Genomic DNA, 12,938 nt, shown 5'->3' on the forward strand with positions numbered 1-12,938 from the left:
TGGAGTCAGTTGATAGAATTGACTTCTTCTTCTCTTTTTTTTTTAACCAAAATTTAGTCCAATAATTCTTTTTTTTTTTATTAAAATTTATTTGATTCCATTAAATATGTTCTTAGTCCCTTAAATTTTAATCTGGATGTCATCGATATCATCAATATCTTGATCATTCTATACACCAGATGGTCTTGTCTTTGCCAGAAGGAAAGATAGATAATTAGAAAAGGAGAGTGATTAAACCGTATAGAGTTACGTGTGAACCAAGTTTACATGATTTCACTTGCATATTATAATTGAAAGAATTGTTTTGACCCAACACACCTTACCGATTTGCATTTTACTGGTTGTATACCCGCTTGTGTAATCGCATCGTATTCATATGAAATAGTCTCCAAATGTTACGTAAAACATTCTCCAAGATATTAATTTTGGGTCTCGACTCTCGAGTATGCTACATAAAGTCATAAACTGCAAATGTCAACGAAACAATATCTAGGGATGTGGAAAAGTGAATCTAGATCATGTACATTTAGCAAATTAGTATATACTAATCACTTTTTCATTAAGAGTCAAAAAGTTTAAAATCAAACGCATAATGTCTAGTACTTAATTTGTTGTTCGAAGTTTGGACTATGCATAGAATATTGTAAGAAGAGAAAGTAGTGGAAGAAAAACTTTTCCATTATAACTCATCATGTTTTGTTGGAATATAAAACTGCAAAATCAACCGAGGCTACGTGCTACTCAGTTAGATAATGTATGTATTCTACTTTTCCAAGCAATGTTTTCTCTTGATTACGGATACCTTAAGACTTGGGGTTAAATGAAAGGATGTAAGTTGTATTTAAACAGAAACGTAATTCGTAAGCATAATTCCTTTTTGTTTAAATATTAACTAATGACCTATAGAATAAATGTAAAATGATACTTCTCTATATTACGTTTGTAGCCAATCAATCTCTTTTTGTCAATCTAAGTTGATTAAAGATGTTTTCAATAAAAGAATATTGAGAAGAAATAAAACGCACCGTTTTCAATAAGGCGATTTTTTGGCGATTGGCGATTTTCAGAAGTGGTTTCGATCTGAGGGTTTCGAGATGAATCTGGCGCCTCTGCCGGATTCTAGAGACGATCTGGGGATGGATTCGATTCTTCCGAAGGTATCAGAGGAGGGGGAAAAGCTAAGAAACGAAGTAAAAGAAGGTGAATTGAAGAGGATGGATCAAAGCTGGGTGAAGGCGGCGCATGATAAGAAGCAGTTGAAGAAGTATGAGGTTGAAGTCTCAAGTAAATATGGTATTCATATGGTGGAGATTCCAGATGAGGTTCTGGAGAACACAACTCCGTTTTGGGAAGACTTTGTAGTGGGTAAATTTCTGGATCTGGCTCCACATGTGGCTAAGGTTCATATGGTTTTAAACAAAATCTGGAAGTATGGGGATTCGTCTACAAAGGTTGAAGTATTTGAAGTTAATGCGACGACGATGAGGTTTAGGGTCTCAAGTCAGAAGGCAAGGGAGAAGGTTCTTTGTCGTGGTATGTGGAATATTGTGGGCGTTCCTATGTTGGTTTTGAAATGGTCACCAGAAGCTGAGGGTGAAGAACAGAAGGAAGAAGCTATTCCTATGTGGGTTCACTTGGAGAAAGTTCCTCTCCACATGTACTCGTGGGAAGGACTGAGTTTTATAACTAGCACTGTAGGATTTCCAGTGAAGCCACATCCGGAAACCATAGCTTGTTCTAATCTAAATGAGGCGAAGATATTTGTGAGGGTTGATGTCACAAAAACTTTACCAAAGGAGATCACATTTTCAAAGGAGGGAAAGCAGTTCGCTGTTAAGTTCTATTATCCATGGCTACCAGCTAGATGCAAGTTCTGTGATAAATGGGGTCACAGTGAAGTAGTATGTGTGATGAAGAGTAAAAGAAAGAAGAGAAAAGATTCTGGATCCCCTGCTATGAAGGTTAATGGGGAGAAAGTTGGAAGTCCTAGTTATCTAAGTGTAGGGAAGGAGAAGAAAAGTGTCTTAATGGAGGATAGTGGAGATAAAGTTATGGATGTGGTAGACAGTGAGGAAAGTGCTAAAAAGTTAGAGAATGGTGTCAGTACTAGTGGGTGGGCTAAGGTTTCGCCAGCCAAAACAGGAAGATCATTTGATCTATCAGCTCAGAAAATTGATGATGTTGAGATCTCTGCATTAAAATTCTCTATGCTTAGTCTTGAAGATGTAGAGGAGGGAGAGTTAGTAGCAGATGAAAAGTTGCTTACTGAAGTGGATGATGATCAATTAGAAACTGAGGACATGGAGCTACTTGAGAGTGATCAGGCTGAAGACATTGATCAACAAGTTATTGAGGAGAAAAAAGTTGGGTTGAGAAGAGGACGAAAGGCTAAGGTTCCGGATGCAAATCCTGGGAAAAGCATTCGGTCTCGACGAAAGCACTAATATATGGGGAGTTTCTTCTGGAATGTTCGTGGTTTCAACAAATATTTAAAACATTCTGTGATAGAAGAGTGGGTTCGTTGTAATAACTTGAGTTTTGGGTGCATTCTGGAGAAGAGGGTTAAGGAGAGTAAAGCGGGTAGTATTTTGAAGAAAGTTTTTCCGGGTTGGTCTTATATGACTAACTATGAACACAGTGTGGGAGGGAGAATATGGCTAGTGTGGAGAGATGATGTTTGTATGATGCCAGTGTATAAATCTGATCAGCTTATAACTTGTTCCGTGGGGTTGAAAGGCAAGGAGGATTTCTTTTATACTGGAGTTTATGCAAATAATTTGGCAGAGGAAAGGTAGGCACTATGGGAGGATCTCTGTAACCATCAAGACTCTGCTATGTTTCGTGGTAAAGCTTGGATGATTGTAGGAGATTTCAATGAGATTTTGGATGGAGATGAGAGTTCGGGGATTCTGGAAAATGGTAGGGTATCAGGAGGTATGAGAGATTTCCAAAGTATGGCTCTGCATTGCAACTTATCTGATATGGGTTATCAGGGCTCTTAGTTTACTTGGTGTAATAAGAGAGAAGAGGGAGTCATATGCAAGAAGCTGGACAGGGTGCTAGTAAATGATGTTGCTATTCAGAAGTTTTCAAATTCTTATTCAGTCTTTGAAGCAGGGGGATGTTCGGACCACTTGCGTTGTAGAATTCAACTATTTCCTCCAGAAGAAAAGCTGAGGAAGCCTTTCAAATATGTAAATGCTATTGGGAGATTGGAAGGGTTTCTACCATTAGTAAAGGAGTACTGGGATCAAACCCTGACACTATATCACTCGACCTCTGCTACGTTTAGATTTTCGAAGAAATTAAAGAATCTAAAACCGCTGATACGAGAGTTTGGGAAAGAGAAGTTGGGAGATCTCTCGAAGAAAGCAAAAGAAGCTCATCAGTGCCTGTGTGAGAAGCAGAAGAAGACTCTTGCTGATCCGAGTGCAAGTTCCATACAAGAGGAGGCAGTGGCTTATGAACGTTGGCTTCATGTTGTGAGCTTGGAAGAGGATTTTTTGAAGCAGAGGGCGAAACTTCATTGGCTTGATCTGGGAGATCATAATAACAAGGCATTTCATAATGCCATAAGAGTTCGTAAGGCGCAAAACTCTATTCGTGAGATAAGATGTTCTAATGGATGTTCTGTCACTCAGCAGAAGGATATAAAAAAAGAAGCAGCTCGTTTCTTTTCAGAGTTTCTCAATAAGATTCCTGATAATTATATCGGAGCTACTTCAAAAGAATTAAAAGAGATGCTGAAGTTTCGTTGTTCTGAAGAGAATTGTAGTTTGTTGGAAGCACAAGTGACGGCTGAGGAGATACGAAAAGTGGTTTTTGCTATGCCAGCTAATAAGTCGCCTGGCCCTGATGGTTTCCCAAGTGAGTTTTTTAAAACAACTTGGCCTATTGTTGCTCAGGATTTTATCATAGCTGTTCAATCAGTCTTCAGGTTTGGGTTTCTTCCCAAAGGAGTTAACTCCACAATCCTGGCTCTTGTCCCAAAGAAGACAGATTCGCTAGAGATGAGAGACTTCCGGCCTATAGCGTGCTGTAACGTACTCTATAAGGTAGTTTCAAAATTTTTAGCAAACAGATTCAAGGTGATCCTTCCCCGTGTCATCTCAGAGTGTCAGTCAGCGTTTGTAAAAGGAAGACTTTTGATGGAGAATGTCTTGTTAGCTAGTGAGCTGGTTAAGGATTATCACAAGGAGACTGTCTTGCCGAGATGTGTGATGAAGATAGACATATCAAAAGCATTTGATTCTTTGCAATGGGATTTTGTTCTCAATAGCCTGGAAGCAATAGGTGTCCCAGCAAGGTTTATACATTGGATAAAGCTGTGTATATCAACTCCATCGTTCTCGGTTCAGGTGAATGGAGAGCTTTCAGGGTATTTCCAGAGCAAGAGGGGTTTGAGGCAGGGATGCTCACTCTCTACGTATCTCTTTGTTTTGTGTATGAACGTGTTATCACAGAAGATTGATAAGGCAGTGCTCGAGAGGAAGTTTCAGTTTCATCCTAAGTGTAAAAATCTTTCTCTTACTCATCTCTGTTTTGCCGATGATCTGATGGTATTTGTTGAAGGAACGAAGGAGTTTATTGAGGGAGTATTGTCTGTGTTTGATGGTTTTGCCAAATGGTCGGGGCTGAGTATCAGTATTGAGAAGTCGACCGTTTACATGGCTGGTATTCAAGAGGAGAAAAAAAGGAGAATTCTGGTAAATTTTCCATTTGCAGAGGGTTCTTTACCGGTTCGTTATCTGGGTCTGCCACTAATGACTCAATCAATGAGAAGACAAGATTATCTACCGTTGATAGAAAGAATCAGAAGTAAAATCTGTTCTTGGACGTCCCAGTTTCTTTCTTATGCGGGGAGGCTTCAGCTGTTAAAATCTATGCTAGTCAGCATTGTTAATTTTTGGGCCTGTGCCTTCAGATTACCTAGTAAATGTATAAAGGAGGTGGAGCAACTGTGTGCATTGTTTCTCTGGACTGGTCCAGCTCTAAAATCTTCAGGAGCTAAGGTGGCTTGGAGGGAAATATGTAAACCTTTAAATGAAGGAGGTCTTGGAGTTAGATCTTTGAAAGAGGTGAATACAGTGTATGGATTAAAACTTATATGGAGGATGCTTGCAGGAGATTCTTTATGGGGAAAATGGATTAAAGAATATCTTTTAAAAAAGAGAAGCTTTTGGGAAGTGAAAGTAAATTTTCGGGTGGGTATTTGGATGTGGAGAAAGATGCTGAAGCTTAGGGAGATAGCGAAGACATTCTACAAGATTGAAATTGGCAATGGGAGACACATCTCATTTTGGTATGATTGCTGGTCTGAGAAGGGTGTGATATTTGATCTTATGGGTGAGAGAGGGTTTATTGATTTGGGTATAAGGAAGGAAGCCACTCTGGAGGAAGCGGTGCTGAATTTAAGACAGAAAAGACGTCATAGATCAGAGGTTCTGCGAGAGAATGAGGCGGCTCTTGAATATGTGAGAAGTAAGATTCAGAGTGAGAAGGTTGATGTCAGTATCTGGAGGAGAAAGTCGGGGTATCGAGAGATTTTTTCAACAAATGAAACTTGGATGCTGTTAAGAGGAACAAGTGTGCAATGTCTTTGGACGCGGGGAAATTGGTTTTCAATGGCTACACCTAAGTACGCATTCATGACATGGTTAGCCATGAGGGGAAGATTATCCACCATGGACAGGGTATCGAGGTGGAGCCAGGGGATAGATACTACCTGTGTGTTGTGCAAGACTGATGTGGAGACTCGAAATCACTTATTTTTCGAATGTTCTTATGCTATACAGCTGTGGGAACATCTTGTAAAAGGTATTTTGGGGGATGTTTTCACACTAGATTGGTCTGAAATGGTGAGGATAATCTCAAGTGGGCGTTATGATAAGAAGAGTATTTTCTGTATAAGATATGCCTTTCAAGCGGCTGTCTATGCAATATGGAGGGTAAGGAATTATGTTCGACATGGGGAGAAGCTGATGCATATATCCGTTTTGAAAAAACTCACTGGTAAAGATATAAGAGCATGCGCAGCGGTGAGACTCATTGGAGTCCTTAGCGACAAGGACATTTCAGATTAATCCTGAATTTTTTGGATTTAAAAAAAAAAAAAAAAAAAAACGATGACCATTCACGGGCCGCCACGTAGTCGTGGGGACCCGCAAATAGTGCAAGGATTCACTAAGAAAGAGTCTTTATTTAGGAATTTTAAGGATTGAATCCTTAGCTTTTGGTGGGATCCACTGATTATTTAATTATTTTTTCCCTAAGGATTCTCACTTAAGGATTCCCGTTGCGCATGCTCTAAGAAACAAGTTCAGTCTGTTGAGTACAAGAAGGAGGAGAGGCATGGAGTGTGCCATTCAATTTTGGTTTCAAACTAGAGTTTAAAAGAGGAGTGTAAGTTTTCTTTGAGTTATGAGTTTTTCTGTACTTAAATAGGTTTACACAAAGATGTAACAAGGCTTTTGATGAATAAAATTTAAAATTCATTCAAAAAAAAAGATGTTTTAGTGTACCATCATGCATTACCTATGTCCATTTTTAATTCTGTTTTGGTTTTAAGTTTTAACAAAGGTATTTTCTTGTCTTTCAAATTTCAATTATATCTTTTGTAATTCTTTTTTGTTTCTTCTGAAAAATCACCTGTAGTTCTAATTTATCACATCGTCGTTTAATTAATCTCTTAAAATTTTCTCAAGATTGAGCATAATTAAGTAATATGCAAGTTGGATGCAGTTTACGAAACACTAATCAAAACTCACAACTTAACTAAATGTACCCAGTTAGATGGACAGCAATAGTAATTCTTATTATATTATCATGTTTCACTACTACCCCCAAAGTTTCACTTCTCACACATTACCCCCCAAAACTTTCAAGATACACTATCACCACCTTTTGGCAATATATATTATCATCAAATCAAGCTAGCGAAGATTTTACAACATGATTATTAGCGAATGAGACAAAAGTCAAAATCTATGTTTCGCCTCTGATATTTCACAAACCCCTTTCTAACGTTTCTTGAAACATTCTGTAAGATTCGACCTTCTCGAGCAAGAACTTCTCATGACAATTAGCGATGAACATATCTGCCAAATGATTAATATCATTATTATCATCCACTACTCCAACATCTCTGATCTCTTCCAAATCATCCACCTTCTTGTGCTCCAGCCACTCGAGGTAGCCAGAGAGCTGAGACTCATCATATTCTCCACCATTGATGTCAGAGACAGAAAAAGGGAAAGGCTGAGGGACAGGAACAACATCAGAAGAACACCAGTTGTAGTGAAACCTAAACGATCCGAAATAGATCTTGCGTTGATTCTTTGAAGCCTTTCTTGGATAAAACATAGTGAGCTTTAGTTTCTTGTTTTTGTGTTTAAAGATCTCTAGAAATACTGATTTAGCTCTAGAGACAGCTCTAAGGAAACGGTAGAGAGGGTGTGCGAGGAGATTTTGGATCCGGGTTTTGAGTTTCATGGACGGTGATAAAGTAGAAGATGATGATTTGAGCTGCATGACTTAAAGACTCAAGAGGGAGACTCTTTGTTAGGATTTCTGGTTTGAAAAAAAAAATTTTATTGATCTGTGTCATTCTCATATGAGCTTAGCAAAAGCTTTATAGAATTAAAGGAAAACTTCTAGTCAAAATATGCGAAATTAACTATTTCCTATTCTTACTTAAATAAGATTATTTCCTTTTATTTTATGATCACGTGCTCCACACATGACTAATGGAATCTTCATCTTCTTCTCATACGTAGGTTGCTCCTCTCTCCATTTCAATGCCTAGATTTCTAATCTTCTTCCTCAATTGTTCCTTCTTCATTCTCATTTAAATGAGACAAGCTTATTTCAACACTCTTTCTTTCTTTCTCCCACTTATTTTGTGTTTTCTTTTCTCTCCATGCATTAAAGTGAACAACACTAGCGGGACTTTATACAAGATTTTCCTGACTTTTCTGTCACTCATTTCCTTGTTATTTTCTGAATAATTTTTTTGCACTAGTATGCGTTTTGTAATTTAGTTAAAAAATTGTGTTTTGTAATTTCTCGAAAAATTATTATTATGTGAATAGTCTCTTATTTTTATGATGAAAATTTAGGTTTACCTCGTAAGATGAACTTTTAAATATACCACATTTCCTATTACCAATCAGATTGTCACCTAGATAAATAATAAAAAAAATTTTTTTAAAACAAATCTAAAATAATAGAAAAATAATATGACGTCAATTTTAACGACGTTAACGCTCTAGCTAAATCCTAAATTCTAAGCCATAAATTTAAATCCGCAAACTTAAATCTAAACTCTAAACCCTAAACTCAAACCATAGATTTTAAATCTTAAACTCAAACTCTAGATTATAAAACAAAACCCTATACCCTAAACCCAAATCCTGGATTCTAAACTCAAATCGTAAACCCTAAACCCAAACTCTACACCCTAAAGATTTGGGTTAATGTTGATGTTTTTCCTTTTTGGTTTAAGGTTTGAGTTTATAGTCTAAGGTTTGGGTTTAGGGTCTACGGTTTAAGTTTAGGGTTTACGGTTTGGGTTTAGGGTCTAGGATTTGGGTTTAGGTTATAAGATTTAGGTTTAGGATCTAGAATTTGGGTCTAGGATTTGGGTTTAGGTTATAAGATTTAGGTTTAGGATCTAGAATTTGGGTTTAGGGTTTAGGATTTAGGGTATAAGATTTGGGTTAGGGGTTAGGGTTTAGATTTAGGGTTTAGAGTTTAGAATTTAGGATTTAGGGTTTTGTTAGTGGTATTAGCGTCATTAAAATTAACGTTATTATTATTATTTTTTTTTTTAAATAATATTTTATTATTAACCTAAGTTAAGTTCTATTTTTATTTCCTAATTCTTAACGAGAAAATGTTGTTATAGACATTAAAAATATTTAAATAAAAAAGGATCTTGATACGTGGGCATGACTGGTTCAAACGCAGCGGTTGCGGTTACGGGAGTTTGCGGATGCGGGTGTTTGCAGTTTCTAGCGGTTTTAAGAGATTTATACGACTGGTTATATGATTATAAATTGGTGCGTTTGCGGGATACTTATGACTGGTTTACTACCAAATACAACAGCGGTTAAATAATAAATTAACAATATTTACATTTTATATAATTATAAAAATATCAAAATTCATAATATTATAATAAATATAAAAATTATATTTAGAAAGTTATATTTTTAAATTTTTTAAAATTATAGAAAATAATTTTATTTTAAAATTTTATAATATTAATTAAAATATAGTATTTTATAATTCCAATTTAAATTTTTTATTGAATATTTTTATTTTTGTATTTATATTGTGAAAAAAAGTATCATTCCGCAACCGCCCGCAGCCGCAAATGCTACCTGGAACCAGTTTTTGAATTTATGAGGTTTAAAACGGTTTGAAGAGGTTTGAGTGATTGTTGCAAAACGCCAATAACCGCAATCAATCGCAAAAGTTGCGCTTGTAGGTGGTAGCAGAGAAACCAATCATACCGTTAATATATAGGTGTGATTTGTGTCAAGTTGTCGATTAGTATTGACACGCAAAATAAATTGTGAACCACATACACGTAATCTATACAGATACAATCATACGAGTATACGACGTAGATTGGTCTGCCTTCTTTGTATTTTATTGCATAAAAATTAAAAACCAATACTATAATTTTGTGGTTCTACTTATATTAAATTGATTTTATGTAACACAAGTTTGTTTTGGAGAAGACAAATTATGTATATGTATCGTGCAACACAAGAAGTAGAGTGAACCACAACGTAGATTGGTCTGCCTTCTTTGTATTTTATTGCATAAAAACCAATATATTTTGTGGTTTTACTACTATTGAATAAGTTTACTTTTTAAGAAAAAAATGGATGTATAAATGTGGCGCAACACAAGAAGTAGAATGAGCCACAAAAAGGTTTGCTGAGGACTGAATTTTTTAACTCCCAATTAGATATCGAAAAGAGATCACAACCGAAGTCCTACAAGGGGGGACATCAACAACTTCTGGGTCATCACCACAAAACAAAAACATTTATGGATGGCAAATCAGTTGATTCAACTTCGGAATACTGCTTACCCATGGATCAAAGTTGTTGTCGGTAATGGAGAAACTACTTATTTCTGGTCTTCTAACTGGTCACCATTGGGTAGAAATTAGAATAAGCTCATTTCTTCAAGGTCAGTCTTCGTTAGCGCTAGAGATTCGATCGAACAGTACCTAGCTGAGCTATGGGAATCGGATCACTGGGTGCTTCCTGCAGCAAGGTTGGAAGAACATGTAATTAACTATTCTCACATCACTTCACTTACTCTCACAAACATACCAGACTGCTATGAATGGTCTCCAAACGGCCTAGCGATGCGAAGTTATTCTACTAGACATATCTACAACTTACTGCGGAATGAAATTCCACAAGTTACCTGACACAAAGAAATTTGGTTCTCTGGAGGGATCCCTAAGCACAAATTCCTCAGCTGGTTGATTGTTCAGAATAGCTGCCCCACAAAGGACAAAATGTTGCAATGGGGTCTCCAAACTGATGGCTTATGTGTCCTCTATCAACACCATAACAAATCTCGTTCCCACCTATACTTTGAATGCACTTACACCTGGAATGTTCGGGAACCAACGGCTCATCGCTGTCAACTAGCTCCAACAAGCAACTGGGACAGAACGTTGACTGATCTCAGAGCTTTCTCAGCCAACAGACTACACAGAAAACTACTTCTTCTTTGCTGGTGATGTAGCAGAAGCTTCTAGGGATAGAACTAGAGATCCGTTGATTCTAAGAATACCCGGAAAACTAGAATAATACAAGGATCTTATTTAGTCTAAGAATGCCTAAGATCAATGTCTTCTTAAATTCGTTGAGATCACCAATGATCTAGCCGAAAACAAGGAATAAAGAGAAATCTCTTAACTTTTATTAATCAAATCATAAACTAAAATACAACTCTAGGCATAAGACACTACAAGAAAACAGTGGTATCCTGACGGACATTCCGACGGAAAATGAAATCCTCGGAATTTCCCGAGGAATTTAAACCCAAAATTTGGGTTTCCTCGGAATATACCGACGGAATTCCGAGGAAACATCAATCCGTCGGAATATTCCGAGGAAATTCCGAGGAAAAATGTGTTCCTCGGAAAAAACCGATGAATTCCGAGGAAATATTATAGGGATTTTACAAAATTCCGAAGAAATTCCGACGAACTAGTGATCGATCGATGCGTTTTTGGACATATACCCATCGATCGATCACATTGTTACGCTTTGGTCCATATTAGTGATCGATCGATGCGTTTTTGGACATAAATCCATCGATCGATCCGTTTATAAAAAAACATTTGAGATTTTGAAACCCCAAACACTAGTTCCTCGGAATTTCCTCGGAATATTCCGAGGAAATTCCGAGGAACACTTGATATCCTCGATCGATCGATGGGATAATCTAATCGATCGATCACATTGTTACGCTTTGGTCCATCTTAGTGATCGATCGATGCGTTTTTGGACATATATCCATCGATCGATCCGTTTAAAAAAAATTGACGTTTTGAAACCCCAAACACTAGTTCCTCAGAATTTCCTCGGAATATTTCGATGGAATTCCGAGGAAGAAAAGGGTTTCCTCGGAATTCCCTCGAAATATTCCGAGGAAATTCCGAGGAAATAGGGTTTTTAAACCGAAAACAACGTTTTGCGGTTTGAATAACACCTATATAACCCTTATTAAGTGTCTTACGTTCATTATGAAGTCAAAAATTTGTTCATTACCCTATAATTAACACTTTTCCGATTGTATGAATGAAATCCCACAACATAAGAGAAACACTTATACACTTTAATGAACGGTAAAGGGAATACTTTCAATTCGTTTTGAAATTTTTTATTTCATGGTTTATACTCATCTATACAAAGAATCCTCAATGGTATGCATTACAATTGTATAAGAAATGAAATACGGCAAAAAAAATTGATGTTTTGAAACCCCAAACACTAGTTCCTCGGTATTTCCTCGGAATATTCCGAGGAAATTCCGAGGAACAATATAAATTAATAGAAATACATGCACAGGATATTTTTTTTCCTCGAATTAATGAAAATATTCCGAGGAAATTCCGACGGATATTTACACTACAAGAAAACAGCGATATTCTGACGGACATTCCGATGGAAAATGAAATCCTCGGAATATCCCGAGGAATTTCCGAGAAAATTCCGAGGAAACACAAAATTTGGTTTCCTCGGAATTTCCTCGGAATATACCGACGGAATTCCGAGGAAATATCAATCCGTCGGAATATTCCGAGGAAATATGTGTTCCTCGGAAAAAACCGATGAATTCCGAGGAAATATTATAGCCGTTGGAGAGCCGTTGGGGGATTTTACAAAATTCCGAGGAAATTCCGACGAACTAGCCGTTGGCGTCGGAATTCCGTCGGAATTTCCTCGGTCTGTCGGCAGGATTTAAACTATAAATACAAGCACTCCGCTTCCTCTTCATTCACTCCATATCTTCATCCTCCCTCTTATTCTATTTACACATGAATTTGATTCATAAAAAATATGTCTTCTTCAAATTATTTTCGTTCTTGGATCGATCGACCTCATTTGGATCCGAACACGAGATTGCTTACGGAAAAATACCAACGAGGTATAACCGAATTCATGGGGTTAGTTCACCGACAACCGGAAGCAAAAACAGGTATATTAAGATGTCCTTGCTCTAATTGTAAAAATAGAAAGGTTATTAAAGAGTGGGATGTTTGGACTCATCTATATTTGAGTGGGTTTACACGAAGTTACAAAATTTGGTATCATCATGGGGAAACTGATTATGAACATGGTAGTACTAGCGAACCTCAGCCAGCGGTTAGATTAGAAGAACCAATTAGAACGGATGTA

The 12,938-nt window shown here is 37.0% G+C and overlaps 1 protein-coding gene across 1 annotated transcript; it reads right to left on the bottom strand.

Moving 5' to 3' along the window:
- Nucleotides 1-6,105: 6,105 nt before the first annotated feature.
- BNAC04G23880D lies at nt 6,106-7,905 on the bottom strand. Its single transcript, XM_013835682.3, has one exon. The coding sequence runs from the start codon at nt 7,528-7,530 to the stop codon at nt 7,006-7,008; it is 525 nt and encodes a 174-aa protein (XP_013691136.1). The 5' UTR covers nt 7,531-7,905; the 3' UTR covers nt 6,106-7,005.
- Nucleotides 7,906-12,938: the final 5,033 nt, after the last annotated feature.

Source organism: Brassica napus, chromosome C4, assembly GCF_020379485.1.
Source record: "Brassica napus cultivar Da-Ae chromosome C4, Da-Ae, whole genome shotgun sequence".
NCBI classification, from domain to species: Eukaryota; Viridiplantae; Streptophyta; class Magnoliopsida; order Brassicales; family Brassicaceae; genus Brassica; species Brassica napus.

What these genes read in the sequence shown, in the direction of transcription:
- BNAC04G23880D (XM_013835682.3), bottom strand. Translation starts at nt 7,530, where the DNA reads ATGCAGCTCAAATCATCATCTTCTACTTTATCACCGTCCATGAAACTC.